Genomic DNA, 26,840 nt, shown 5'->3' on the forward strand with positions numbered 1-26,840 from the left:
TGCCTGCGGTCCCAATCAGGTATCCGAGCTAGCCTACGCCGCAAATTTGGGCACGGCCAGGCAGCCTGCGTGGGTTCTTTCAGGTAATGGAAGGGTAGGCAGCCCCACAGTTTAGACCCCTGGTCGGGCCGCACTATTGATGTGAGTAGGAGGAGGCCGCTGTTCTTGGGCCTAAGACGCGCCAATGCCCCGTTGCCTCACAGCTCCAGAGTAGTGCTGATCAGCCACAAGCTGCTTGTGCTGGGTTCCCAGCAACTCTGAAGTAGAGCCTGCTTCTGGGAAATCTTCCTAGTGCTCAGGCGCCCCAACACTCCCCTTCAAACATATTGGGAAGGTCTCACTTGCCAGGATCTTAAAACCAGGGGTGGCAAATCAGAGCTCCTCACGGTGCGTCCGATCCGGTCGCAGTCTTGGACTCGCCCCCATAGCTGTGCAATGAATAATGATACCTACTTCTTTTTTTTTTAGCAAACTTTATTGGGGTTTTGCACAATTCAGACTATTGTGATACTTGTGCTCTTCAGCTTCAGCAAGCTTTCAACCTCGACAATTAAATACATTCATTTGCAGTCATCTCGTTAATAAAACAATTCCAGCCTCCCGCCCTCTTTGAGCCCATATGTAGCCTTGTGTGTGTTGCGTATCGCGCAATGCACACAAGCCAGTAAAAGTCAGGTACTGCCAGCCCCCCCCCCCCCCCCCCCCCCCAGCTGTTTCGGAACATTGCATTGTTACCAGAGATCCCCGTCTGCGGGCCAGTCTCCATATGAAAGCGAACATCAGGGAGTCAAGCTCCTTAAATGTTGTTCGCGGTGTTCAAACAGAGTTTTTTGAAAAAATATAAAAAGCGATGCAGGGCTATAATTTTTAAGAGAGCTATCCGGCCCACCACAGACAGCAGGAAGGTATTTCAGAAGCCAATATGAGATCTGAGAGACTGGATGGTCCGCCCTATGTTACCCTCCAGGAGATCTTGGAGATTATGACAGATGTTGACCCCCAGGTACGTCAGGCATTGAGGTTCCCTGTGCAGTCTCCCTGGAACACCATGCAGCACTATCGGGAAAAGCTTGGACTTCCGTCAATTCACTTTTAGCACAGATAGGAGCCTGAAGCGGTCAAGCACAGAACAATCCCCGTGCAGATCTCCCTTTGTGTCTTGAAGGACAAGCTGGAGGTCATCCATATATAGTGCTATGCAATGAAAATGTCCTCAAATGTCAAGCTCTTGATATTCCGGTTTCTGCTGTTCTTGACCAGCCAGTGGCTCTACGTAAAGGGGACAAGGGACATCCCTGCCTCATGCCAAGTCTACTGGATGTCTCTCAGAGACAATCCTACCCCTTCTGACCCTTGCAGTTGGGTGAGTATATAGTAGTCGCGCCTAGGAGAGGAGGACACTACCAATGCCCATATGGAGCATCAACTAATAAAGGTAGTGCCATGCCAGGCTTTCAAATGCCTTTTCTATGTTGACAGTGAATACCACAGCATTCGGTGGGTTTTGCACTCCAGGTTCTAGTATGTCCAGAAGTCTCCTGATGTTGATGGCTGTGTTACGCCCCGGAATAAACCATGTCTGGTCGGCGTGCATCAACATGGTCATGTACGGTAGGAGCCTAGTTTCCAGTGTCTAGAGGCTGCTCGGTCTGTTGCCGATTTCAGAATGGGTAGGATCAGTGCCTCACAGGTGGTAGTTGGCAAGCTTCTCATTTCCTTAGCTGCTGAATAGAGATCTACCACTGTGGGTGTTAGTTCTTCTGAGTAGGCAGCCTAAAACTCCGATGGGAAGCCGTCTATTCCAGGAGTTTTGTTCCTGGCCATGGTTCTGATGGCCCTTTTTATCTCCTGAGGAGTTATTTCCCCTCCAAGTTCCTCCGCCTCTATCTCTTCCAACCTTTGCAAATTTAAACCAACGAGGTAGTCCCGGAGCTCCAGGGGGTCTTGCAGTGTGACACTTTTATATAGGGTAGAGTAGTAATGGGCGAAGTGGGCGTTAATCCCCTCCTGGGAGTAGATTGTATATCCTCCCTTTGTCTCCAGCGCCATTATAGGAGATTCCCCATTTGGTCGGAATGGTCAGTCAGGCCAGCAGGATTCCAGACTTGTCCCTCATCATGCGTCCTCTCCATATATTGCCTAAAATCGAAGTACCCGAGCCTCTCCGTCTGGGAGGGCCAGGGCTTCCTTGGCCTCTAAAAGGTCAGTTTGCAGCTCCAGGTGTCTTGGTCTGCGCTTTTCAAGGTATTGTAAATGGGCCTCTGCCGTATTAATCTCCGCCTGTATAAAATGTTGAAACCCCTTGGACTCTGCCATACAGTAGCTGCGTAGGATGACTTTGAAGGCGTTCCACTCCACTTGGGGCGAGGACACTGTGTCTTCACTATACGCAAAGTACTGGGTCAGTTTGATCCTGATCGTTTCACAAAATACCTGGTTTTCCAATGATTCAGATTGTAATTGCCAAGTAGGTACAGTGGGTGCTGAGGGGCCCACTGAAGGCGCAAGATCATGGGGTTGTGATCTGAGATGGTACTCGGCAGGGCCCTAGGGTCCTAGGGCCATAATACTCCAAACGACCCTATTGTTAATTTAATTTTAATATTCCTGCCAGACCCAAGAATAAAGGGATACTGAGGACTGCCAATGAATTTTTAATCTTTACCCCCCTGGTCAGATATATTATCTAAGTGCTCCCTGAAATATTGGTTGAGCCCACCACGACTTTTAGGGGTCGTGGTGACCCGATGATGAAGCATGACACCACTAGGGTGTGTGAGGGAAAATAAATAAAAGGAAGGTCTTTTCCTACACCACTTAAGGAGTGGCCGCTTCACATAGGGACTCCCTAACTGTTCTCCCTCTATAATTAAACAGCTCTTACAAATAACATCTGTATGTAAGACCAATAGGGAGTACCTTAATGTGGACTAACTCGGCAGAGGAAACCAATCTGTGGGTATCCGGAGTGCAAGGAAAGGTATTGAGACCGACATGCACCTTGTACAGACCATAAAAGAAGGAATAGTCCTGTTCATTTGGGTACATCTGTCTCCAGGAATCAGTGAGTCTCCAATGCTGCTGCCATTACGCAAACACACTGGCCGTACGGTTAGTTTAGGAGTCCCTCAGTAGGGGGTGTGATCTGTCAAGCTGCAATTCGCCACACAATTAAAGTCACCTCCCAGGATGGTCAATTCAGTCAGATGCGGTGCTAAACGTCTCGACAAAACATCCAAGAAGGCACTGTGATCTATGTTTGGGGTGTAAATGTTCACAATAGTAAGGTCCTGACCCTCCAGCCGCCCCCACACCACAATGTCTCTTCCCTCTGGGGCTAGCAGAGTGTTGAGACACTGAACTGGGACTCCTGCACTGACCCACACCAGGACCCCTCTTGCATTTGCACTTCCTTTGAGAAGTCTGGGAAGATTCTCACAATTGAGTTTTCAACCAGTAGCTCTCCTCTGTATTGTGCTTGCATCAGAATATGGTCCCAGTCTTTGTGGTATAGTAGGTGGGCCACCACTGGGTGTGGGCGGCCGCCCAGGAGCGGCAGAGTAGATGGTACACAGTGACCTCTTTCAAGTGCATAGAAGGCCCACAGTCTCTCTGTGGCGATCTTCTCCTTCAGCCATTTTCCGAGGTAATTTACTTGGATAATGATATCTACTTTAACATATCTAATTCAAAAACTGTCTCACGGATGTGTGTACCTTTTGTATGAAAACAATATGTTAAATAAAATGTTAATGTCCTAGAAAGTGTGAGAGACATATAGACCCGGTGAACAGATAAAGATGACGCATTAAGGGTTACCATGCATCCATGTACAAAGGTTCTATACCTACATACAAGGAGGCTGATGGCAACCTGATAATAAGACAATGGATAAATGGTTTATAAATGTCAATACCACAAAATAGCACAACTAGACCATAATATACATCACCTATTTATCTTTTTTAATTACAAGTCAAAGTTATTCTAGGCTTCATATTGCTTCTACTACTTGAAATACCTAATTCATGAGGATGATGTCATGATATAATTTATTTAAAAAAGGGAAAATAGTCCAAAGCAGGTATGACATCATTGTCATGAATTAAGGGTTAGGAAGCCACTACAGTTTATGAAATAACAATTACCAGCCACATAACATGAATACACCTGTACATGCATACGCAAGTATTTGAATGCTTTACTTGTTGAGTGGAATTTTCATGGATGTTGGCCGTGCACGTTGAGAGGATCCACCTTCCGGATTCTCAGACTCTTTGTAACCAAGATAACCAGGTGGAGATGATTTATTATCATCCCATTCATCATCCCATTCATCATCGTCCACCGAAGCTGAGAAAGTAAAGAAAAGAGATAAACAAAATACTTTCAGGGTTGTGCTTATGAAATAGATTTGATATTAGCAGTTTTATGTAAGTGATAGAGCCTTTTCTGACTATCACTTTCCCACATGGGAAAGAAGAAAGACTGAAGTGATACAACAATACTGGACCTACAATGGCGAAAAATAGAATTTGACTGTGATTGTAAATATATTCAGATGACTAACATTTTTGAAAAAGTATTTGATAGAAATTAAAATATGCTTCATGGTGATTTAGTTAAGTGTTGTCCTTGCGCTTCCTGCTTCACAATATTTTGGGAATCTGCTTCCCAGACAGTTTAAGAAGGAAATAAACTTTGCTTAACGTAAAAATAGCTATACAATCAAGTGAAACTTTTCTTTTTTTTTTGCAGAAATGAAAAAAAAAATCAAATTCACACAACTCTGAAGAACCAGCAAAGAGGAACGCTCCAGTGCGTGTTACAAATCTTGGACAACCTTGAAACTGTGGGACAACTTGAGGGAAATAAGGCTACTGATGTTATGCCTGTTTTCTAGCCAGATGATTTTGAAATATAAGACATTCATTCTTATAAGTCACGCAATTGAAAAAAGGCAAAATCATTAGTTGTTTCTAAAGCTACATAAATAAATCCAGCACCTTCTTTGGAAAAGCTGCAATAAACAGATGTGCTGTGGCAACAAATGATGGATTGTTTCTTTTGCTTTTGTCCCCCCTAACTGGGAAGGGTATGCCCAGACGTGGGTCCTGTGCTCACTGCGCCAATGGGTTCAAGCTACCCTGGCTGATATGGGGTGATGCCCCAAAACCGGTCCCAGAATGCTTGTTCCGGTCCACGGAGGACTTGGCTTGGCAGTGCAGGTTGGACTGTTCCCAAGAGGAACAGGGTCAAGACTGATTTGCATATGGCTGGGTCAAAACTGGGGTGGTGTGGTGCGAAAAAGACCAATGGATTAAACCCAGATCTTTGTGACTGGGGGTTAAGGTTTGCATTGTTCAGCATTGCGTCCATCATTTGTTCCTTTTGCTTTTGTGGCTATAAGTGGGAAGAGTATGCCCAGTCGTGGGTCTCGTGCTCGCTACTCCATTGGAATCAATCTAGCCTAGCTGATGAGGGGTGATGCCCAGACACCATTCCCAGGATGCTTGTTTCCGGTCCAGGGAGGACCTGGCTTGGCATTTCGGTCTGGAATGTTCCCATGAGGAACAGGATCAAGACTGATTTGCATATGGCTGGGTCCAAACTGGGGTGGGGTTGTGTGGTAAGCAAATGAAAGATGGATTAAACTCAGATCTTTGTGACAGGGGGGTGAATGTTTGCATTGTTCAGCATTCCGTCCATCATTTGTTTCTTTTGCAACAAACAGGTGTCATACAGTAACCAGCATACCAGGAGCTGTTTATTGAATTCAGTGTATTGATTTTGAGAGAAGCACTAAAGATGTCAGGCAAAGAATGCACTATGTGAGTCTTAGAAGATAAAGATCTTTTCCACAGTGGTCACTGCAATAAAGTAACCTAGGAAATGCCATTCTAGATCTAAAGAGTCATTTGGATGAACAACTGTACATTTGATTTCGAACAGGTCTATTGACAAAAATACATTTATAACAATATCCACTTTCGACATACTCCGCAACACTCGTCTGTCTCTGACTAAAGCACCTGGTATGCAAGTTAATTTATGCTGACACCGCATCAGTTTATTAACTGTTTGATCTCCTACTTTTATGGCACAAATTATATTTTTAGGTCGAGCTTTCGAGACCTCTTGTATATACTTTAGTATACAATCATTATATACTTATATGTGTATGTAATTTGTGGGCTCTGGAAATCAGCCCTAGGACTTGTCTACTTCCGCTTAGGCACTTTTTTTCTGTTCAACAGACTCTATATAACTATCTTGATAGAAAACGACCAGCAGAGGTCAGTGAAATTCCAAAATCTCTTTTGCATTCTCTTGATTCTGATGGAGCAAGGTCTTGTAAAGAAGAGACTTGCTCGGAGCAATCCGCTCATTTAACTCACTAACAAGATATTAATAAAGTTTTGTGAATACTAATACGCACTTACATGAACACTTTTGGGTTAGCGAAGCTAGCGTACGGATGTACTAACCCAGATAACATTGAAGCAGGACTAATACCGCTTTAAACTGGAAATCTGTTTGCGCATGCATCAACTACATTTACATAGTATGACGTGGTAACGCTTGGAGGGAAATTCAGGCGCATGAGCACAAGCTATTAACATGGCGGCTTGAAGATTCACATGCATGGCACCTGCCTACTTGAAATCAGAGCAAGCTATTTTACTAATGCTAATGCGGGGATAAGTGTAATAAATAAATTGGGATAGAGTAGAGGTGGGTGGTATACAGTGCAACCACTTATTTTGAGAAATTAACATCTGTCTTTTGACTTTTATCATTAGTGCGAATTTGGGCCTTTCTTACATAACTAAATGAGATGAATAACGCGAAGTCCGCACATGCCCACTGAGTGAAGCCATGAAGGCCAATGACACAGCAATTGAAAGGGAGCCAAGTTCAAATGCTACAGCCTGGGAACCGATCGTGCAGAGTTCAACAATGAAATGTTCTATTCAGCGTAGTGTCATTAATGTTTCAACATTGATACATGTAGTGTATGAGAATAAAAATGTATGAATAAAAATAAGGGGTTGGGTTTGCAAACAATGATGGTGACTGCATTGTATTGAGACTGTTCACATGCACGTAAAAATGTAGATAAAGATTTGAAAACTTCTTGAGTATGTGGTGATTTACTTAAAGTATAGAAAGTTAGCTTATGTTATCAACATCAACTAGTTCATCTAATGGTCCATCGATCAGAGGAAAGAACTTTTTGATCTGTGAATGGTTAGTTGAAAATTGAGCAGGGGTATTAAATAAACGAATCCTAAACAGTTCGTGAAGTTTTATAAAACTTGAACCCCCACATCAGCGGTTTCAACCACTTGTGAGTTTTTTTATGGGCCCAGGTGAGTATGTGGTAGTGGAGTATCTGTTGTTGGCAGACCGCTGGATCAGATTTCTGGTAGCAGAGGATGGTTATTATTGACTGGTTTGGTGATAAGAATTGATTATTGATTATCGATTTATGTTTAACAAAAGAGTTAGCGTCTTGTTTTATGTTGTCTAGAAGGACAGGTACAGTGGATACTTGGACATCCTGGGAATAGAATTTTGAATAGCGGATGGTGACAGAAGCCATACTGCAGAAGGTTACTCGTCTGTTGTCGTGATACTGAGAAGCTACGGAGGGCTGGCAGTGTTACATTAAGGACTATATTGTGTAAAAGTAGAGTGCGAATGATAGCAGAGGGTGTTACCAGAGGGACCTAAGCCTTGTTTCCCAAAAGGGGTATCGCTGAAGTAGAAATGGGTACTCCCTGAGCTTGAATGAAGGGTAAACAGTGGTGTTACTCGGAGTGATAAGAAGTACTTATTTACTTCATAATTCTTTATCTAGTGGAGCAGACAGAGTAGCACTGTTTTTATGTTGTTACTAACGAATTTTTATTAAGAAAAGTTAAAGAAATACGTTTTTGTATTACCTTGTGAAGGGATGGTCAGTCGCAGGAGTTATACTGACGCCACAGAGAGCCGCGCTGGGATTGGTCGAGGAGCAGTGCAAGACTGAGCTTTGATTGGTCAGTAAGATAAAAGCCTTGTTAAGATTGGTTGAGAAAGAAATGATATGTTGAATTCTGATTTGATTGCTGATGTGAGTCGCGTAGGCAACAGAGTTCGAGGGTTTACGGAAGATTCTTTTATATATCGTTCATATAGAATGTATGGAGAAAAGAGGAAGATGTCGCTAATAAAGAAAATTAAGAATTTCTGTAAGAGAGATAAGCCTGTGTTGACTAAAGAGGGAATTCCTATTCCACCACCAAAGACGCCTGCTTCATTTATGATGATGGAAAGAGGATATCATACTTGTGTATGGCTGGAGAATTGTATAGACTTTACAAAAGGTGATGGTGTTCTAGCTTTCCCAGAACATGGTACGTTTAATGGGAGAATTCTTCAGAATTTGAGAATCAGAATGAATGATCTAGAACCAAGACCGAGGTTTAGGCAGTATGAGGCTTTGGAAGAATGTGAAACTGAGGCATTTGAACAAGAGAAATTCAGAGGTGGAAAGAGATTTAGAGGATTTTTATCTAGATATCCATTTGAGTCACGTGAGGATCAGATGAAGCAATGGAGAAGAGCTATGGTACCAGAGGGTTTATATCCAGTGTTAATGGCTCACCCACGCACACAAGTCTCTCCACGACCTGGGCCCCAAGTACCTCAACGACCGCCTGACCTTCTACACGCCCACCCGCCAGCTACGGTCCACCAGCCTCGCCCTCGCAGCCGTACCACGCATCCGAAGAGCCACCGCCGGAGGAAGATCCTTCTCTTATCTGGCTGCCAAGACTTGGAACTCCCTCCCCATCCACCTTCGGCTGACCCAGGACCATCTCGCCTTCAGGAAACAACTCAAGACCTGGCTGTTCGAGCAGTAGCATACCCCTCCCCCCAAGCGCCTTGAGACCCTCCCGGGTGAGTAGTGCGCTATACAAATGGCATGATTGATTGATTGATTGAATGGCTGAAGAGCAGTCCGGAAGCAAGTGTAAGGAAAAGACAAAACACATGAATGTATCAGGGTATGGAGAATCAGATGATGAATTATTGGAGAATATTTTAATTAAAACCCTCCACCGTATCAAGAGATACCTAGTAAGGTCACTCCGAGTGCTCCAGTGTTGGGAACACCATTGGTTCCACAGATTCTTCATGATACATCAAGTGCTAGAGTATTACAGGATAGTGAGAGAAAAGCTTTGAACAAAACTAGAGAAGAGTTAGTACAGAAAATAAGTCAGATGAACTTAAATACTGAAGCATTGATTGTGCCAGTAACAATTGGTCCCTTAAACCCATTGTACGGAGATAAAAAGAGTAGTCCGAAACCACAAACTGTAACAGTTCCTTTAGGTAATTTTAGAAAATAAATAGTGATGTCTGATGATCAGGTCAGTGAGAGTGATTCGGTTATTTCATTCATAGATCTTCCAATTATGGAACCCTTAACTGAAACTCCAAAGAGAGTTACACCTGAAAAGGCAAAAGAAAAGGTGTCTACAAGCCCTAATGGAACGGGAGACTCAACTGTGGTTACTCCTGGGCATTTAGAGAGATGGGCACGGGGTATAGAAAAACAAAATTCACCACCAAAGGTTTTAGATATTAGCAGATTGAAAGTGGAATAAGAAGAAATGATAGCTGGTAATGTAAGCACAGAAAGATTGAACATTTATAGTGAAGAAGAATTGTTGTTTTTGTGTTAAGGCCTAACTAGAAGAGCAAAGATTTTTCATGAGAAGTTAACAGAAGTTGCTTCAGAGATTGGAATAGATATAGAGAGATCGAACTTGTTGCAGAAACCGTATTGAGTGGAGTTTACTGAAAAGGATTTAGAAATTATAAATGCTTCTGGTAAAGGACTTCAGATAAAAGAATTGATGAACATTTTGAGAAAATGGGGAGACATTGATAAATGGAGAACTAGATGGACAAAGAAGAAAGAGGAAGCACAAACTAAAGAAGCATTGTCTGCATTTCCAATGAGAAAATCAGAAAAGATTGAAAGGGTATGTCCAATGAGGGAGGTACCTGGCAGTGGATATGTTCATGTTCCTTGGAGCAGACAGGATATTTTGTCATTTACAAATGATTTTTCAAGGTTGAGAGAGAAACCTGTTGAATGGTACAAGCAAGTGGAAAGGTTTGTGAAAGTTTCAACGGTATTGTTGAAAGATTTGGATAGTTTATTTCACATTGTGGTTCCTGCTGATTTATGGACGGAATGTAAGATTAGGGTTGATTGGCCGAGTGAAGAGTATGCAAGAGATTCCAAAACAGGAGCCCCGTCAGAAGAGGTGATGAAGTATCATCACCAAGTGATTACTTTCCTAAAAGGGAAAATCCCTCCTAAAGAAACGGATTGGGTGAAAATAGACAGGACGACACAAGGAGTCTGTGCATGCTTATTATGAGAGATTGTTACAGGGGTTCAAGCAGTATAGTGGCTTTGAAAATATTGGTGATAAGGATATGGGACATTTTGTGTATCGGTTTGTGTATGGTCTGAAACCGGAGATTAGTCAGATGATTCCGCAGCACTTGTTGTGCTGGCAGAGCAAGTCAATAGATGGGATATTTAAATATGCAAAATATTGTAACAACGACATCGAGGCAAAACATAGAAAATTTAAAAGAGAAAATGATGTGGGCACAAGTGAAGCTGGCAGAACAGCAAGAAACAAATTTAGTTGCCCAAGCTGAAAATCAGATAAAAGAGCAGTCAGAGTGAACAAGTGTCGAATGGTAGTAAAGGAAGAGCACAAATGAGTAAAGACGAAGCAAGGAAGAAATTTCCTTGTCATGTGCGGGGAAAGCATGGACATTGGAAGAACGAGTGTAAGAATTTTCAGAATAATAAAGGGGCAAATAAAAATTTAAATCTGCAGATGCAGAATGAAGTGATTGTGAACCAGCAATAGCAGCAACAGGTAGTTACTTCAAAGTGTCAGGCGCCACAAGCTCCTATGCCAAACCATGTGAACATTCAAAAATACAGTGTGAACATCGGATTTTCACAGAGAAATTGGTAAGAAAAACCCTGAGGTTTCACAATATTTTTTGCAGAATGATGATGACTCAGACTATGTGCAATGAGGGTGCCTGGCGGAGGAGGAAGAATAGTGCGTGCTTGGAGCATCCATGCCGGTAGATCAGACAGGTCCATTTATTGATGGGAAAGTTGAAGGTAGTGACATCACTTTTCTATTGGACACTGGTGCTACAAGGTCTACTGTGAGAACAGCAGACATACCAAACCTACCTCTCTCTCTCTCTCTCTCTCTCTCTCTCTCAGAGAGAGAGAGAGAGAGAGAGACTATCCAAGTTGTAGGAGTATCAAACAAACAGATTAGAACCCCAGTTACAAGACCAATGGAAGTGCATATTGGAAATTTTAAAGACATGCATCGGTTTGTGGTGTGTGATTCAAGTCCAGTGAATTTGCTAGGTAGAGATCTACTGTGCAAGATCGATGATCTGCACAATCTATTGTACTCCTGATGGTGTTGCTTTCCAAACACCTTATGAGGATATTGGTTGCAAGGGACAGAAGTAGATGAGATGTTTTCATTAATGACTGAAAATTACTAGCCAGAAGAATTGAAGACCACAGTAAATCCAGAGGTGTGTGACTTTTCAGGAAAATATATAGGGTTAATGACAAATGTTGATCCAGTGAAAAAAGTGGTGAAAGAAGGTGCAGTTTATCAAAACACAAAACCGTTCAGAAGTGAAAGCAGGAGTTGCTCCATTGATTGAACAAATGATTGAGCAAGGGAATCTGAAAGAAATATTAGGGAGTCCTTGTAATTCGCCAATTATGGGACTTAAAAAGCCTAGTGGCACATACAGAATAGTGCAGGATTTGCGAAAGATTAATAAGATTGTAGTGCCTTGTTGTCCCGTAGTGCCAAATCCAGCAGTGAGCCTTTATCAGATACCATGGAATGCAAGTTGGTATACAGTGATTGATTTGTGTCAAGCATTCTTTTCCATACCTTTGCACCCGAATAGCCAATATTTATTTGCTTTCCGGTTTGGAGATCGTGAGTTGGCATGGTGCCGAGTTCCTCAAGGGTATACAGACAGTCCCTCGATCTTTAATCAGAACTTGAAAAAGTGTCTAGAGTCATTAGTAATGCCCAGAAAATCTGTTTTGGTCCAGTATATTGATGACCTATTGGTGGCATCAAAGACATGAGAAGATTGTGTCACTGATACCATTGCATTACTGAACCATTTGGCCGAAAAAGGACACTAAGTGTCCCCAGAGAAATTGCAGTTTTGTCAACAAGAAGTTAAGTATTTAGAGCATAACATAGAAAGAGGAGTTAGAAAAGTGACCCCTGAAAGAATAAAAATAATCAAACAGATGCAATTACCTCAGACGCAAAAAGAGATGAGAATGTATTTGGGAGTGGTTGGGTATTGCAGGCAGTGGATCAGTGGATTTTTCCTGCTGGAAAAACCATTGATACAACTGAGTCGGAAAAGAGCAAACGGTCCGATTGATTGGGATGATGAATGTTTGGAAGCATTTGTAAAGTTGCAAAATTGTCTGTGTGAGGCGCCAGCCCTGGGAATGCCAGATTATTTGAATGAATTTGCATTATTTTGTTGTGAAAGAGAAGTTCTGCACTTTAAGTTTTGACTCAGACATGGACTGAGCCGACGTCCAGGGGCATATTTCTCTGCCACTTTGGATCCAGTGGCTTCAGCTTTACCTGGCTGTTTAAAAACAGTAGTTGCTACTTGTGTGAGTCTAGATCAAAGTGAATTGATTGTGATGGGACATCCAGTTAAGGTTCATGTGCCACATTCAGTTGAGATTCTTTTAACAAGAACTCAAACGCAACACCTCAGTCCTAGTCGGATAACTAAGTATGAAAGAGTTATTTTGGGAGCAGAAAATGTGACAGTGATCAGGTGCACAATGATGAATCCTGCTACCTTGTTACCAGATCCATGTTGTGAAGAGGTGAAAGATAAGGCAGATCATGGTTGTATGGATGTGGCTGAAATGTGTACAAAACCTCGCCCAGACATAAAAGAAGTACCCTTGACGGAATCAGATCATGTATTATTTGTGCATGGGTCATGTCTGAGGATGGAAAAATGAGGTCTAAGTGCTGCTTATGCTGTAAGTAAAATTTCAGGAGTTATTGAAGCATCCTGTTTACAAAGAGTCAAGTCTGCACAAGTAGCCGAATTGGTGGCAACAAAGGCATGTCAAATTGAGAAAAATTGAAGAGTAACCATATTTACGGAAAGTCAATATGGTTTTGGAATTGTGCATGACTTTGGCCAGCTCTGGATGCAGAGGGGATTTCTGACTTCTTCAGGATCTCCTATCAGAAACAGTAAAAATGTGAAAGAATTGTTAAAGCATTACAATTTTTGTTTTGTTTTGCTGATTTCCACTGTGACTTCTTCAGGGAGATTTCTTCTCTGTGTCTAGTGCTTACACACTTCTCTCACGACACTCTTGTTGTTTTACAAGATTTAACAGGGGGACCAAGAGTGCCCTTTTCCCTCTCTCTCAATTTGTTATTACTGATTAAGCAGCGGATAGCTGTGAGAGTTACCTTTATTCTTATTTTTTCACTCCCTTCCAACTGTCAAACATGGCGAACTTCGGACTTACATACTCAGAGGAAGAGGTAGATGCACTACTTGCAGATCCAAATCTTTTTGCTGATCCAGCAATATCACAAGCCATTTCCCACACTTCGGAAGGGGAAAAACTGACGGAGCAAAAACGTGAACGGATTAGAACAATCCTACATGGAACCATTTTAAAACAATACCTATCAACCAACACTGCACCGAAAGGCCTGCTGGTTACAAATGCCCCGCGAATCTTTCTGAATGACGCCACATTCCGTAAAGAATGGGCCATGATCGCATGGCATTGTACGCCTGATTGGTTGGTTTTAATCATAAAGACGGCATTACGCCTATCCGAAGCGCTTATGGTGGAAATCCAACAGACAGAGTCACACTTCAAGACAACCATTACCGGCTATAAAAAGAAACTTGAGGAAATTAATAAGGAGCTTACTGAATACAAGGATTCACTGATGCAAGCAAAGGTCACAAAATTTCAAAAAGACCTTAAGAAATTTGAATACAAACAAGTGTATCCATACTCAGATCCGGACTACACTGCTAGACGCAGAGACGCTAATAGATCAGACGATTCAGATAGTAACTCCTCAAACAGCAGTACATCTAGCAACTATGGCCGAAAACAGAGAGGGCGACGAGGAGGCAGAGGTAGATCAAACTACCAAAACCAACAACAGAGATGGCCACAATATGGGGCACCCAACAATGGCCCTCCCCCCCCACCCCCCCTTTTCTTCCAACTACAGCCACCATTTCCAATGATGGGCTGGAACCCATTTATGCAGCCCCAATATCCCCAAAATCAACATCAAATGCCTTTTTTAGAGAGAGGCGGGAGGGGAAGAGGAAGGAGAAGAGGCAACAGCCAAGTAACCTGGGAAGTGGAGGATCCTGTGGGGAACCATAACAGGAGCAAGTCATCAGCACCGGGCACGAGTGCGCAGGGAGTCTAATAACCAATCTCTCTGACAAAACCCTGAGCCCGTCGCAAACCAAGGTACTAGAGAAAGGCCTAGGATTCGTACCAACTGCGAGACCTGATAAGTTCAAACTCCATTGTGAACTATCAGAGTTCTTCAGGAAATTAAAACTCAAGGCTTTCTTTGAGTCAACTGTGGACTCAACAAATGACATTACACCTAGCGCAGATACCAACTTAAGATTGAAATCAACGTTTGTTCCAGCTCCACACACAGTCCCTGCCGAAATAACAGCATTTGAACAGGCAGTATGCAATGACATGGAAACTTTATCCACACCTACTCCCTTTAGGAATTTCTCAACTTCTGAGTACAAGGCACTCGAAGACCTTAAAAATGACAAATCAATAACAATTAAACCAGCGGATAAGGGCAGTGGCTTGGTGATCCAGGACACCCAGGAGTATGACAAAATGTGTCGGGATCTCCTGGATAATAGAACCAACTACACCCCGCTCTCTATAGACCCTACCTCAGAACTGAAAGAACGCATCCATAACATGGTCAAGGATGCAGAAGAGAATGACCAGATTTCCAGACACGAGGCGGCATATCTCACGGCAGGAGGCAGTACAATCCCATATTTCTATACTCTGCCCAAAATGCACAAAAACAAAACTCCTCCACCGGGCAGACCTATTGTGTCGGGTATCGGCTCTGTGCTCGAACCTCTTTCCACTTTTTGTGATCACTACCTTAAACCACTCATACAAAATACATCCACGTACCTGAGAGACACAAAAAAAACTCCTACAATTACTAGAACAAATCACCTTCCCTGAAGGTTCCATCACCCTGGCTACTCTTGACATCGAGATCCTTTACACGAGTATCCCACAGGACGACACCCTTAGAGTCATAGGAACAGCTTTAGACTCTATCCCCTGGGAATACCAAACGCCCTAAGAATTCATACTGCAATGTGCGACCATGGCTCTGAAAGAAAATTACTTCGAGTACCAAGGAAAGCTTTTTCTTCAGTCTACTGGAACTTCCATGGGCAGTACCTTTGCTCCTAGTATAGCGGGGCTGTATGTCTACAATTTTGAGACTAAACATATACTGCCCACTAATAATCCCTTTATCTCCTCCATAGGATTATGGAGGAGGTATATCGATGACATCATCCTTATCTGGAAAGGGGACGAGAGAGAACTTGAAGAGTTCTTCAGGTGGATCAATAGCCTTGATCCTTACCTGAAATTTACACACTGCTCAAGTAAACAGTCAGTGGTATTTTTGGATGGGGTGATCACAGTACAAGGAACGCTTCTAACAACTAGAACCCATTATAAACCATCTGCAAAGAACAACCTCCTTGAGTTCTCCAGTCATCACCCCAGACCCCTCAGAGAAAACCTGCCCTACGGGCAGTACCTTCGAATACGCAGGAACTGTAGCGACATCAAAGACTACAAAATACAAGCTGGGGATCTTACAAACCAAACGTGTGGGGTCTACCACCTATTGTCGGGCACTATCCCTGTTCCAACTGCAGTGTGTGTCACTTGACCACACACACTAAAGAACTCTCCTTAGAACCAGGCAAGACTTGGACACAAAGGACACACACTAACTGTAATTCCACCAACGTTGTTTACTTGATCACGTGCCCCTGTCTAAAAAGATATGTGGGCATGACCACTCGCAAGGTAAAACAACGAATCTGCGAGCATCGCAGCAACATCAGATGTCGCAAGATCACAACAAGGATGAGTGAGCATTTTCTCCAAAATAATCACACTCCAAATGATTTACATTGGACCATCATAGAACAAATCACAACCGAAAAAAACACTGCCAGCCTCCTTTTTGAAAAGGAACAACGTTGGGTCTATAGATTGGGTACCCATCGCGATGGCCTTAACGATCAAATTCCCTGGAGCTCGGTACTGAAGCGGTAACAATTGTGATGGGCTACACAACCACCTCGCTTGCCCTTCTTTGTTACAGAGGGAATTTTACAAAACACTTAACGCTTTGCCCTGCAATTCGCTAATCAGTAACCTTGCTTACCTTTGCCTATTATTGGGGCATCCTTACTCAAGACTGAACATTTTGTTTTTAATATTTGAATTACTTTTTTGCCAGTTCTACTTTTTGCTCCTGTAGTATGGCGCTGTGTAATTCCACCTGTACCAGTCAAAAGCATCTAACTATATCGCTCTCCCGATCCAAAAAAACTGATCACAAAAACCAATGTAGTATTTTTCGATTAAATAAAGTTAATGAAGTTCATTTCCATCCTGAGTTCCAAGCCTCTTCTTGGCCGGACTCTCTGATAGGTCCCTATGACTCACATGCTCACTATCCAAGCCTCACAGTGATGCTGTAACCTCATTGGCTGCCTCTCCCAAGCCTCACTTGCAGTCCTTCCAGGGATTGGCTATTCCGCCTGGGCCAGCAGCACCACACTTTAGCTTTCTTCCACCACTGCCCCATATCCACGGGGTCCGGTAGCAGGAGACGGTAGGTGCAAAACGGGTGGCAGGCGTTGCGGCGTAAGATCTCCAGACCACCCTCACTTCCAATCAGATAAGTAATCTGCGCACACTCTTTCCTTTGTTTTAACTCAGTTTTTCGCCTTTCTTGTTATCCCTCCACAGGGTGTGCCATTGTCGCTTTCCCCCCCTCCCGAGACCCATGGGGTGTGGATCTTGTGCATTACAAGTGAGAACCCTGTCCAGTATTTGTCAATTATTTCTTTTTTGACGCCATACTTTACATCACCTTTTGCCCCATTTTCGGGGTAGTTTGATCGCCTAACCACGAGTGTTGTGTTACCAGCCGATCTGTCCAACTGCCATTTCTACGTGACATAGTGCATGTTTCTACGCTGTTCCCACCTACAGGACGGCGTTTTCTTGCACTAAAATAGCGTTTATGGCACCATGATCACCTTCTCAGTAGTCTCAAGCACGTCCACACAGAGTTTTTACGCTGCAAAAAACCCTTGAGATGGATCGCACTAACTGTGTGTTGTTTGTCTTTTGTGTATGTATGTCCTTTTCTTTCACAGTACAGGGACCTCAAATTGAAGGTTTCCCATCACTTTTGTTTGGTTTTTGCACTTTATTTTACACACTTGTTTTTAACTTTCACGTCCTCTGGTAAGGGTGGGCCTTAGCACGCCCATAACGCCGAGGTACACCACCTGACGGTCCTGATGAAAGCCCAGTAAATGACACATAGACGGGCAGAAACATGTTGACCCCACTTTAAGTGGAAACAACTGAGTCATTAACTGGTAAGTTTCCCACACATATTTTACTTGTGTCAAACTGATCATTGAATAAAAAATGTTCTGTATGGTACAGTTTCTGACATTTTTAATTCACATTTCTTTTTGACACTTTTGCCACAAAGAACCTGCTCCGCAGTAATCTGGCGTTGTAGCACACCAGGGAGGCATTTGGCTTCTCCTGGTGGGCCCGATGATGAAGCATGTCACCACCCAGGGTGGTGAGTGAGGGCTTCCTAAAAAAAAAACGCTGATTTCCACTGTGACTTCTTCAGGGAGATTTCTTTTCTGTGTCTAGTGCTTACACACTTCTCTCACAACACTCTTTTGTTGTTTTACAAGATTTAACAGGGGGACCAAGAGTGCCCTTTTCCCTCTCTCTCAATTTGTTATTACTGACAAAGCATTACAATTGCCAAGAGAAATAGCAGTGGTCAAATGTGCTGCACACCAGTCAGGAAATGACTGTGTCTGCGGGCAATAGATATGCCGATCAAATTGCTCAATATTGTGCCAGAAACAAATTGTCAATCAATAAGAAAGTGGAAAATGATGAAACCAGCTGTCAACTGATGTTTTTCTCAGCATTATAAACATGGGATGAGGTTAGACAATTGCAGGAAGAAGCTGAAGAGAGAGAGAGAAAGAAATCTGGATAAGGTCAGGTTGTACAAAAAGGACAGAAGATGAAATGTGGGTGTACTCAGATGGCAGACCAGTCATGCCAGGCTGCCTGCTCTCTCAAATGGCAAGAGTATATTACGGAACAACAAACATAGGCAGGGATTTGATGATGAGACTTTTCAGACAAAATTGGTATAATCCAAAGATTAGGGTAGTCGCAGAGAGCCTTTGCCAACGATGCTTAATCTGTCAGCAGCAAAATCCAGGCAGGAAGACAGTGGTTAGTTGGGGTAAAATTGGAAAGGCAGAAGGACCCTTCACCAGGTTACAATTAGATTTTATCGAGTTACCACCATGCAATGGATTGAAATATGTTTTGGTCATAGTGTGTTTGTTTTCAAGATTGGTGGATGCATAACCCACTAGAAGAAATGACAGTTTGACAGTTGCAGAATTATTGCTGAGGGAACTGATACCGAGATTTGGTTTTCCAGTGACTTTGGAATCAGATAGAGGACCTCATTTTAATTATGAGATTATCAGATTCATCTATGTTGCATTTAACATTGAACAAAAATTGCACTGTGCTTACCGTTCGGAGGCTTCTGGAGTAGTTGAACAGCTTAATAGCACAATTAAATCAAGATTATGGAAGGTGTGTGTATCCACAATGCTGAAATGGCCAGGTGCACTACCACTTGTACTGATAGGTCTCAGAAGCATCCCTGACAGAAAAACAGGATTGAGTCCACACGAAATCCTGATGGGAAGGGCAATGAGAAAAACATTAATTCCTGGAAATAAGTTAATGACTAGAACTGATGATCTCGTATACGACTATTGCAAAGGATTGGCTGATCTGGTGCGTTCTGTCACTCATCAGGTTGGAGAAGACGCAGTTGCAAGGCAGCCAACTCAAGCACATGATTTGAATCCTGGAGATTAGGTGTGTGTGAAGAAACACACCAGAAAATCATGTCTAGCACCCAGGTGGGACAAACCACGACAGGTCATAGTGTTCACTACAACAGCAGTGAAGTGTGCAGGCTTACCCAATTTCATCCATGCTAGTCATACCAGAAGAGTACCAAGTCCACCTGAACAGCAAGAGCAACATCTGACTGAACAAGCTGAAACATCAGAAGCTGAAGGTGGTGAATCTGAAAAATCTAGAGAAATAGATTCAGACAGACAAATAGATGAAGAGCAATTCAGTACAAGTCAAGAAGACTGGATACCAGTGATTGAAATACTGGAAGTTGATATCAAAACAAGAAGAAGAAATAATCTAGAGAGACAGGAAACGAAAAGATAGAGAAAGAAGAACATATTGAGGAAGAAATAAAACAAAGCTATCGCGAATCCTGAGCAGGGACAGAAAGGAGAAGAAGAACAAGTTCAGTCGGAAGAAGAGCAAATTGAAATAAGACCTGAACAGGATCAGATAAGGGTAGAAGAACAGGTTCAGGTAGAACAAGAACAAACTACAGAAATACCTGAACAGGACCAGTCAGATGTAGAGGAACAAGTACAAGAACAAGTTGAAGAAGAACAAAATATAGATAATACAGAACAAAGACAACCAGACAGTGAGAAAGAACAAGAGCAAATTGCGCCTAGACAAATTGAAAATAAAAGAACCTTAGAGAAAGACGGAGAAGGGGAAAGTGCAGTTCAGGTCAAAAGAGTTAGAAAAGGTGACAATTGGCCAGGTGGAGTTAAAAGACTAAAGTATTATGTAAGAAAAACAAGGAAGAACCCAGAACAAGTAAATGACGGTTCAAGTCAAATAGAACCAAAGAAGTCATTAGCAAAATCCACACGAAGAAGCTCAAGACTGAGAATTTGAACAGAAAATATAAGGCTCCTGAGTGGACCTACATCATACTCGAAGAGTATGAAAATTTAAATTTACATGAAGAGTCAGAGCGAGCCTCTGTTAATCAGGTTGATGAAAGCGAATTAAAGCCACGCTAAGAATAAGATCTCTTTCTCCCTTTAAATTGATTAAGAAAAGAAAAGCGGAAAAGGATATTTCCTTTGATTAAAAATGGCAGAAGCTAAAGTCACTGAACAAACAAAACGAGGTTGTAAACAAAAATGTTTTAGAGCTTGTTTATGTAGTATTTCATTAGTAATATTGACATGGTTATTTTTAACAGTGGTGGTACCTTTATTAATGGTAGCTAATAATAGAAATAATACAGTTACTAATGAGACAACAGATAGTAATACAGAAAGTACTAAAACAGGATTAGAACAAGTGGATGAAGCTATGTATCTTCATGATGGACCTAATAATGATTAATCTTTGAATGTGTTTACTAAGTTGTTGTTTTAGTATGTAGATACAATGGAGATTAGAGATTGTTACGTCTGTATGAAATTACCCACATCAGTATCAGAAGGGATAACTTATCACCATATTCCTTTAACATATGGTGTGTTATGTAGTGTATTATTAAGTTTATTTTATGTAATCTGAAATTTGCAGTATTTCTATTCTAATATAGATGTAGTATTTCCAGAATTACCGGTTCGAAAGAATATGAATCCAGTATTTAGTAGTAAGGAAGCACAGTTCATGGGTGAATTCTTTTTAACAATGAGCCCAATAGATATAGTACAGGCCCACATGAATAATCTAACATGTATATTACGTAAAGAAGAAAAAGAGTTTCTTAAGTTAGTTGAAGAAAGGAGACAGGATTTAACAAAGAAATCTGCTAACAGAGAACCCATGTACCTCCATGGGTTTGGAGAGGGAATTCATGCAAAGAGCGAGGCTCATGCTGCAATGTCCCAAGACTTTGTGAAGAAAGGGAAATTCTGTCTCCATAGGTTAAGGACAGAGTATAACAACATTTTCATTGGTTCCAGTGAATGTGAGTACAATTTCCTAATTATAGGGGGATGGGGACTAAAAGGTGGTACTGATCCTGTATTTCCAGGCATTTATTATGTATGCGGAAATAGAGCTTATTATAGATTACCTGCCAGGTGGTATGGAAGCTGGTACTTTGGAATAGTATTTCCAAATTTTACCATGTGGACAGAATCAATCGAATTAATTAAATATCTAATGGACTAACACAAATTAAGAGGGCTAATTTTTCTGAAATAGTGGGTGATATATTTGGTGCACTGATACCCTCAGTTGGAGTTGTTCTGAATTCACACAAAATTCGTAAATTGTCAACAGTAGTTGATCGTCTTTCGACTGATACTGCTGGGGGATTCTTGATGGTTAATACAGATATGGAAGGAATGAGATCTATGGTTTTACAAAATCGTCTTGCTCTTGATATTTTATTGGCAAAGAAGGAGGAGTACGTGGAATGTTGAAAATTTAACATTGTTGCACTTACACACCTGATAAAAGTAAGGAAATTAAAGGGTATATTAAGAATATTACAAGAATTCATGGATACTTGACCCAACTGGAGGTTGACGGTGTATAGGAAAGACTAACAAAGAGTATTACTGCAATAGGAAATTGGTTTTCTGACTTTGGAAAGAGTTTCCTAGGACAAATAATAATAATACCAGTAGTTGTAATAATGACAATAGTGTTAATGATAATGATCACGTGCAAGTGTTGCAAGGGTAAGGGACAAATAAGAATACATGATGGGAAAGGAAGGAAAAGAAAGAGAGAATATGAGGAAATTCAACTAGAAGAGATGAAAGGGAAAATATATAAAAGAATGAAAGAATTAGAAGGAAAAGAAGAAAAGGATGAAATATAAAAGGGAAAAAAAAAGTGAGAATTGTTGATGTTGGCATCTGGTTGGGATGGGTAATTTTGTACTGGCTCAATGCCATCAGAGAGGGGATTGATGGAGCAAGGTCTTGGAGAGAAAAGACTTGCTTGGAACAATCCGCTCATTTAACTCACTAACAAGTTATTATAATCAAAGTTTTGTGAATACTAATACGTATTTACATGAACACTTTTGGGCTAGCGAAGCTTGCGTATGGAGGTACTAATCCAGATAACATTGAAGAAGGACTAATACCAATTTAAACAGGAAATCTGTTTGCGCATGCTTCAACTACATCTACATAGTATGACGAGGTAATGCATGGAGGGAAATTCAGGTGCATGAGCACAAGCTATTAACATGGCGGGTTGAAGACTCACATGCATGGCACCTGCTTACTTGAAATTAGAGCAAGCTATTTTACTAATGCTTACGCGGAGATAATCTAATAAATAAATTGGGATAGAGTAGAGGTGGGTGGTATACAGTGCAACCACTTATTTTGAGAAATTAACATCTGTCTTTTGACTTTTATCATTAGTGCATATTTGGGCCTTTCTCGCATAACTGAATGAGCTGAATGACGCAAAGTCCGTGCATGCCCACTGAGTGAAGCCATGAACGTCAATGACACAGCAATTGAAAGGGAGACAAGATCGAATGCTACAGCCTGGGAACGGATTGTGCAGAGTTCAACAATTAAATGTTCTATTCATCATAGTTTCATTAATGTTTCAAAATTGATACATGTAGTGTATGAGAATAAAAATGTATGAATAAAAATATGGGGTTGGATTTGCGAACAATGGTTTAACAGAATTTAGTGACATGTAAGCATGGTGTGATGAAGACTCCCTTTGCCGGACCAATCAGATTTCGTACGATATTGAAATATTAATGGGGGGGGAACATGCAGAACGAAAGGTATAATTAAGATAGTTTTAGTTAGTTAGTTAGAACAGAGGGTGCAGAGCAGATGAAGAATCGCTGAGAGTAGAGACCTAAGAATGCTGGGGAGAGAAGCTGCTGCTGTGAGATGCTGATGAAGAACTGATCGCAGAACCTGAAGCAGAAATTTCTATCCTAATTTAATTGGGTTAGATTTGAAGATCGCGGAAGAATCTCGAGGAGGAAGAGAGTGTTAGAGAGGGGTGTGGCGCAACCGTCGGTATCTTAGAGAGGGAACTATCCTGTCCTGAAATCTTTGTCTCCTAAATCTATCTCAGGGGACCCCCACCAGCCCTTTGGCCAGGGGGTTGGTCATCCCACAACATTCTTGGTAAATATAATTTTCAGATATTGGTTAATGTTTTTGATCTTTTCTCTCTGTCCTCTCCCTTTCCGACATCAGTTATTGCGCGAGTCAGAGATAAATGCATTGTGTTTATTAATCTAATTTTCTCTCCTATGAATGAAGGGGACTGCACTGTATTGAGACTGTTCACATGCATCTAAACATTTAGATAAAGATTTGAAAACTTCTTGAGTCTGTGGTGATTTACTTAAAATATAGAAAGTTAGCTTATGTTAATTATCACCGTCAACTAGTTCAACTAATGGTCCATCGACCAGAGGAAATAACTTGTTGATCTGTGAAGGGTTAGCTGAAGATTGAGCTGAGGTATTAAATAAACTAATCCTAAACAGTTTGTTGAAGTTTTATAAAACTTGAACCCCCACACCAGCGGTTTCAACCACTTGTGAGTTTTTTTATGGGCCCAGGTGAGTATGTGGTAGTATGTGGTAGTGGAGTATCTGTTGTTGGTGACTGCTGGATCAATTCCAGTCCATAGAAATTGTCTTTCACGAGCACCCGTAGACAATAATGTATATATTTTTTTAGGGCTCGGCTGAAACGCGCGGAAGCGCGTCTCCGCCGAGAACTTATTGTGGCCGTGTCTCCTTTCAAGGAGACATTCCTGGCCGCGCGCATCCCCTTGGAGGCGATTCGAAAGGAGCACGCGAACGCGCTCGCTGCATTCCCAGGGCTCGGCTGAACGCGCGGAAGAAACGGGGACTGTAATGCTTGTTATTATGTGTAATTGACATAAACTCGGTTTTCTTTTGTACTGAAGTGTGTTTTTTATTGACGGGTATTTGTGTGGAGTTTGACTGTGCCTCTCGGCCTATACACATGTATTTAGAACACCCCCCAGCTTTTGTTAATAGTGCCTCAGTATATAAATGCAGCGAACCTTTCTTCGGTGCCTGAAAAGAGCGGTCTCTGTGCCGGGCAGAAGCCCTTCACATGTCCGTTCTAAGGGGCGCAGGTGGTGATACTTGTAAACGTGACAAGCCTCCCCCTGCGCTTCCTGAGCTATCACACCCCCACATATATACTTTCATCAAAATATTTCTCCCCCGAATCTTGAACAACAAATACTGAGTCTCCCTTTTGCATCCTACGCAACGTAGGATGCAAAAGGGAGACTCAGTATTTGTTGTTCAAGATTCGGGGGAGAATTATTTTGAGCATTTTTTTGTATGCACATTAAAATGCAGCCATTTCATATTCTGGAGTCTGTGTGCGTGGTTTATACAGGGTGCACACGCCGCAGTGTCCTCGAATCCCTGCAGTGTGAGCGTGTACGTGCGCGCGGGCGTGCGGCCTGTTGAACCAGCCCCTGTGTGAGACCATCCCGGTGCCATCCTCGCTGTGGCCGCAGCTACCCACCCCTGCCACGCTTTGCCCGGCCCCGAAGAGGCCCGAGCGGGGAGGGTGCGTGGGGCAAGATGGTGCCAGGCCCTCTGCTGACCGGTTGCTGTCACTGTTCATCCTCCCGGAGGACGGCCTACTGGAACTGTTGTGTCAGGGGTGTTGGAAGAACGTGAGCATCAAACGTGTTTCGTCTGAAGTGTGAAATCCCCCGACATTTTACAGTGTTTGTAGTGTTCTTTGAATAGAATAAATGGTGATTTTTCCTAATTTGTGATTTGTTGTCTGTTGCTCTCCAGCCTAGTTGGGGATGAAAATGAAAGCGCCGTATTGTCTCGAATAGGAGAGCAGCAGGCTGCAGGACGGTGTCTTCAGCGCTGACATTACACCGCGCCTGATGGACTCTCCTTTTTACGGTGATAAATGTTAATGCGTTCTGCAGTTCAGGGTGCATTTGGATGACAGCTGGATCTCTTGTATATGCCACGTGTTTTTACGGTGCTCATCCTAAGTTGGAAATTACAAATGTGTTAACATATCTCGGAGTTCCGGGCAATTGGGCACTTCTTTTATTTTTAATGTGTTTAATTAGCGTGGGTTATGTTTGAGAATTCCATGGCTGTCTTTGTAAACTCCTACCTGACACATATATAGACCACGTTTACTATAAACCTCACTAGGTCTGGCCAAGACAGGGGCAGTTCTTTTTTAGGGCTCGGGCCTACCGTCCCACTGCGTCAGCAGTGGGCGTGGCCTAATTAGGCAGAGTGCAATGTGAGTGCAGTGTGAGTGCAGAGTGTGAGTGCAGAATGTAGTGTGAGTGCAAGTGCAGAGTGTGAGTGCAGAGTGTGAGTGCAGAGTGTGAGTGCAGAGTGCAGAGTGCAGAGTGCAGAGTGCAGAGTGCAAAGTGCGAGTGCAGAGTGCAAGTGCAGAGTGCAGAGTGCGAGTGCAGAGTGTGAGTGTAGAGTGCAGAGTGTGAGTGAGTGTAGAGTGCAGAGTGTGAGTGAGTGCAAAGTGCAGAGTGTGAGTGAGTGCAGAGTGTGAGTGAGTGCAGAGTGAGAGTGAGTGCAGAGTGAGAGTGAGTGCAGAGTGCGAGTGCAGTGTGAGTGCAGAGTGTGAGTGCAGAGTGCAGAGTGATGCAGAGTGAGTGCAGAGTGAGTGCAGAGTGAGTGCAGAGTGAGTGCAGATGCAGAGTGAGTGCAGAGTGAGTGCAGATGCAGAGTGAGTGCAGAGTGAGTGCAGAGTAAGTGCAGATGCAGAGTGAGTGAGTGCAGATGCAGAGTGAGTGAGAGTGAGTGCAGATGCAGAGTGAGTGAGAGTGAGTGCAGATGCAGAGTGAGTGAGTGCAGAGTGAGAGTGAGTGCAGAGTGTGAGAGTGAGTGCAGAGTGAGTGCAGGGTGAGTGCAGGTGCAGAGTGCAAGTGCAGAGTGAGTGCAGGAGCAGAGTGAGTGCAGGTGCAGAGTGAGCGCAGAGTGAGCGCAGAGTGAGTGCAGAGTGAGTGCAGAGTGAGTGCAGAGTGAGTGCAGAGTGAGTGCGAGTGCAGAGTGAGTGCAGAGTGAGTGCGAGTGCAGAGTGACTGCAGAGTGACTGCAGAGTGAGTGTGACTGCAGAGTGACTGCAGAGTGAGTGTGACTGCAGAGTGACAGTGACTGCAGAGTGACAGTGACTGCAGTGGGTGAGTGTGCAGGGTGAACAGTGTGTGAGTGTGCAGGTTGAACAGTGTGTGAGTGTGCAGGGTGAACAGTGTGAGTGTGCAGGGTGAGCAGTGTGTGAGTGTGTAGGGGCAGTGTGCGAGTGTGCAGGGCACGAACACTCGAACTAAGTCCACCACACACACATACATAAGACCACACACATAAGACCACACACACCACACACACACCACACACATACACACCACACACACACACACC

The 26,840-nt window shown here is 42.8% G+C and overlaps 1 protein-coding gene across 2 annotated transcripts in view; it reads right to left on the reverse strand.

Moving 5' to 3' along the window:
- The window catches only part of SNX9 (sorting nexin 9), an 884,063-nt gene that overhangs the window by 376,965 nt on the left and 480,258 nt on the right, over positions 1-26,840 (reverse strand). For both annotated transcript variants that reach the window (XM_078648636.1, XM_078648635.1), the window contains one exon: positions 4,206-4,353. In XM_078648636.1, the coding sequence (XP_078504762.1) occupies positions 4,206-4,353 (148 nt within the window). The remainder of the gene's footprint in view (positions 1-4,205; positions 4,354-26,840) is intronic.

The sequence above is a fragment of the Lissotriton helveticus genome, chromosome 6 (genome assembly GCF_964261635.1).
Source record: "Lissotriton helveticus chromosome 6, aLisHel1.1, whole genome shotgun sequence".
In the NCBI taxonomy this organism is placed as follows: Eukaryota; Metazoa; Chordata; class Amphibia; order Caudata; family Salamandridae; genus Lissotriton; species Lissotriton helveticus.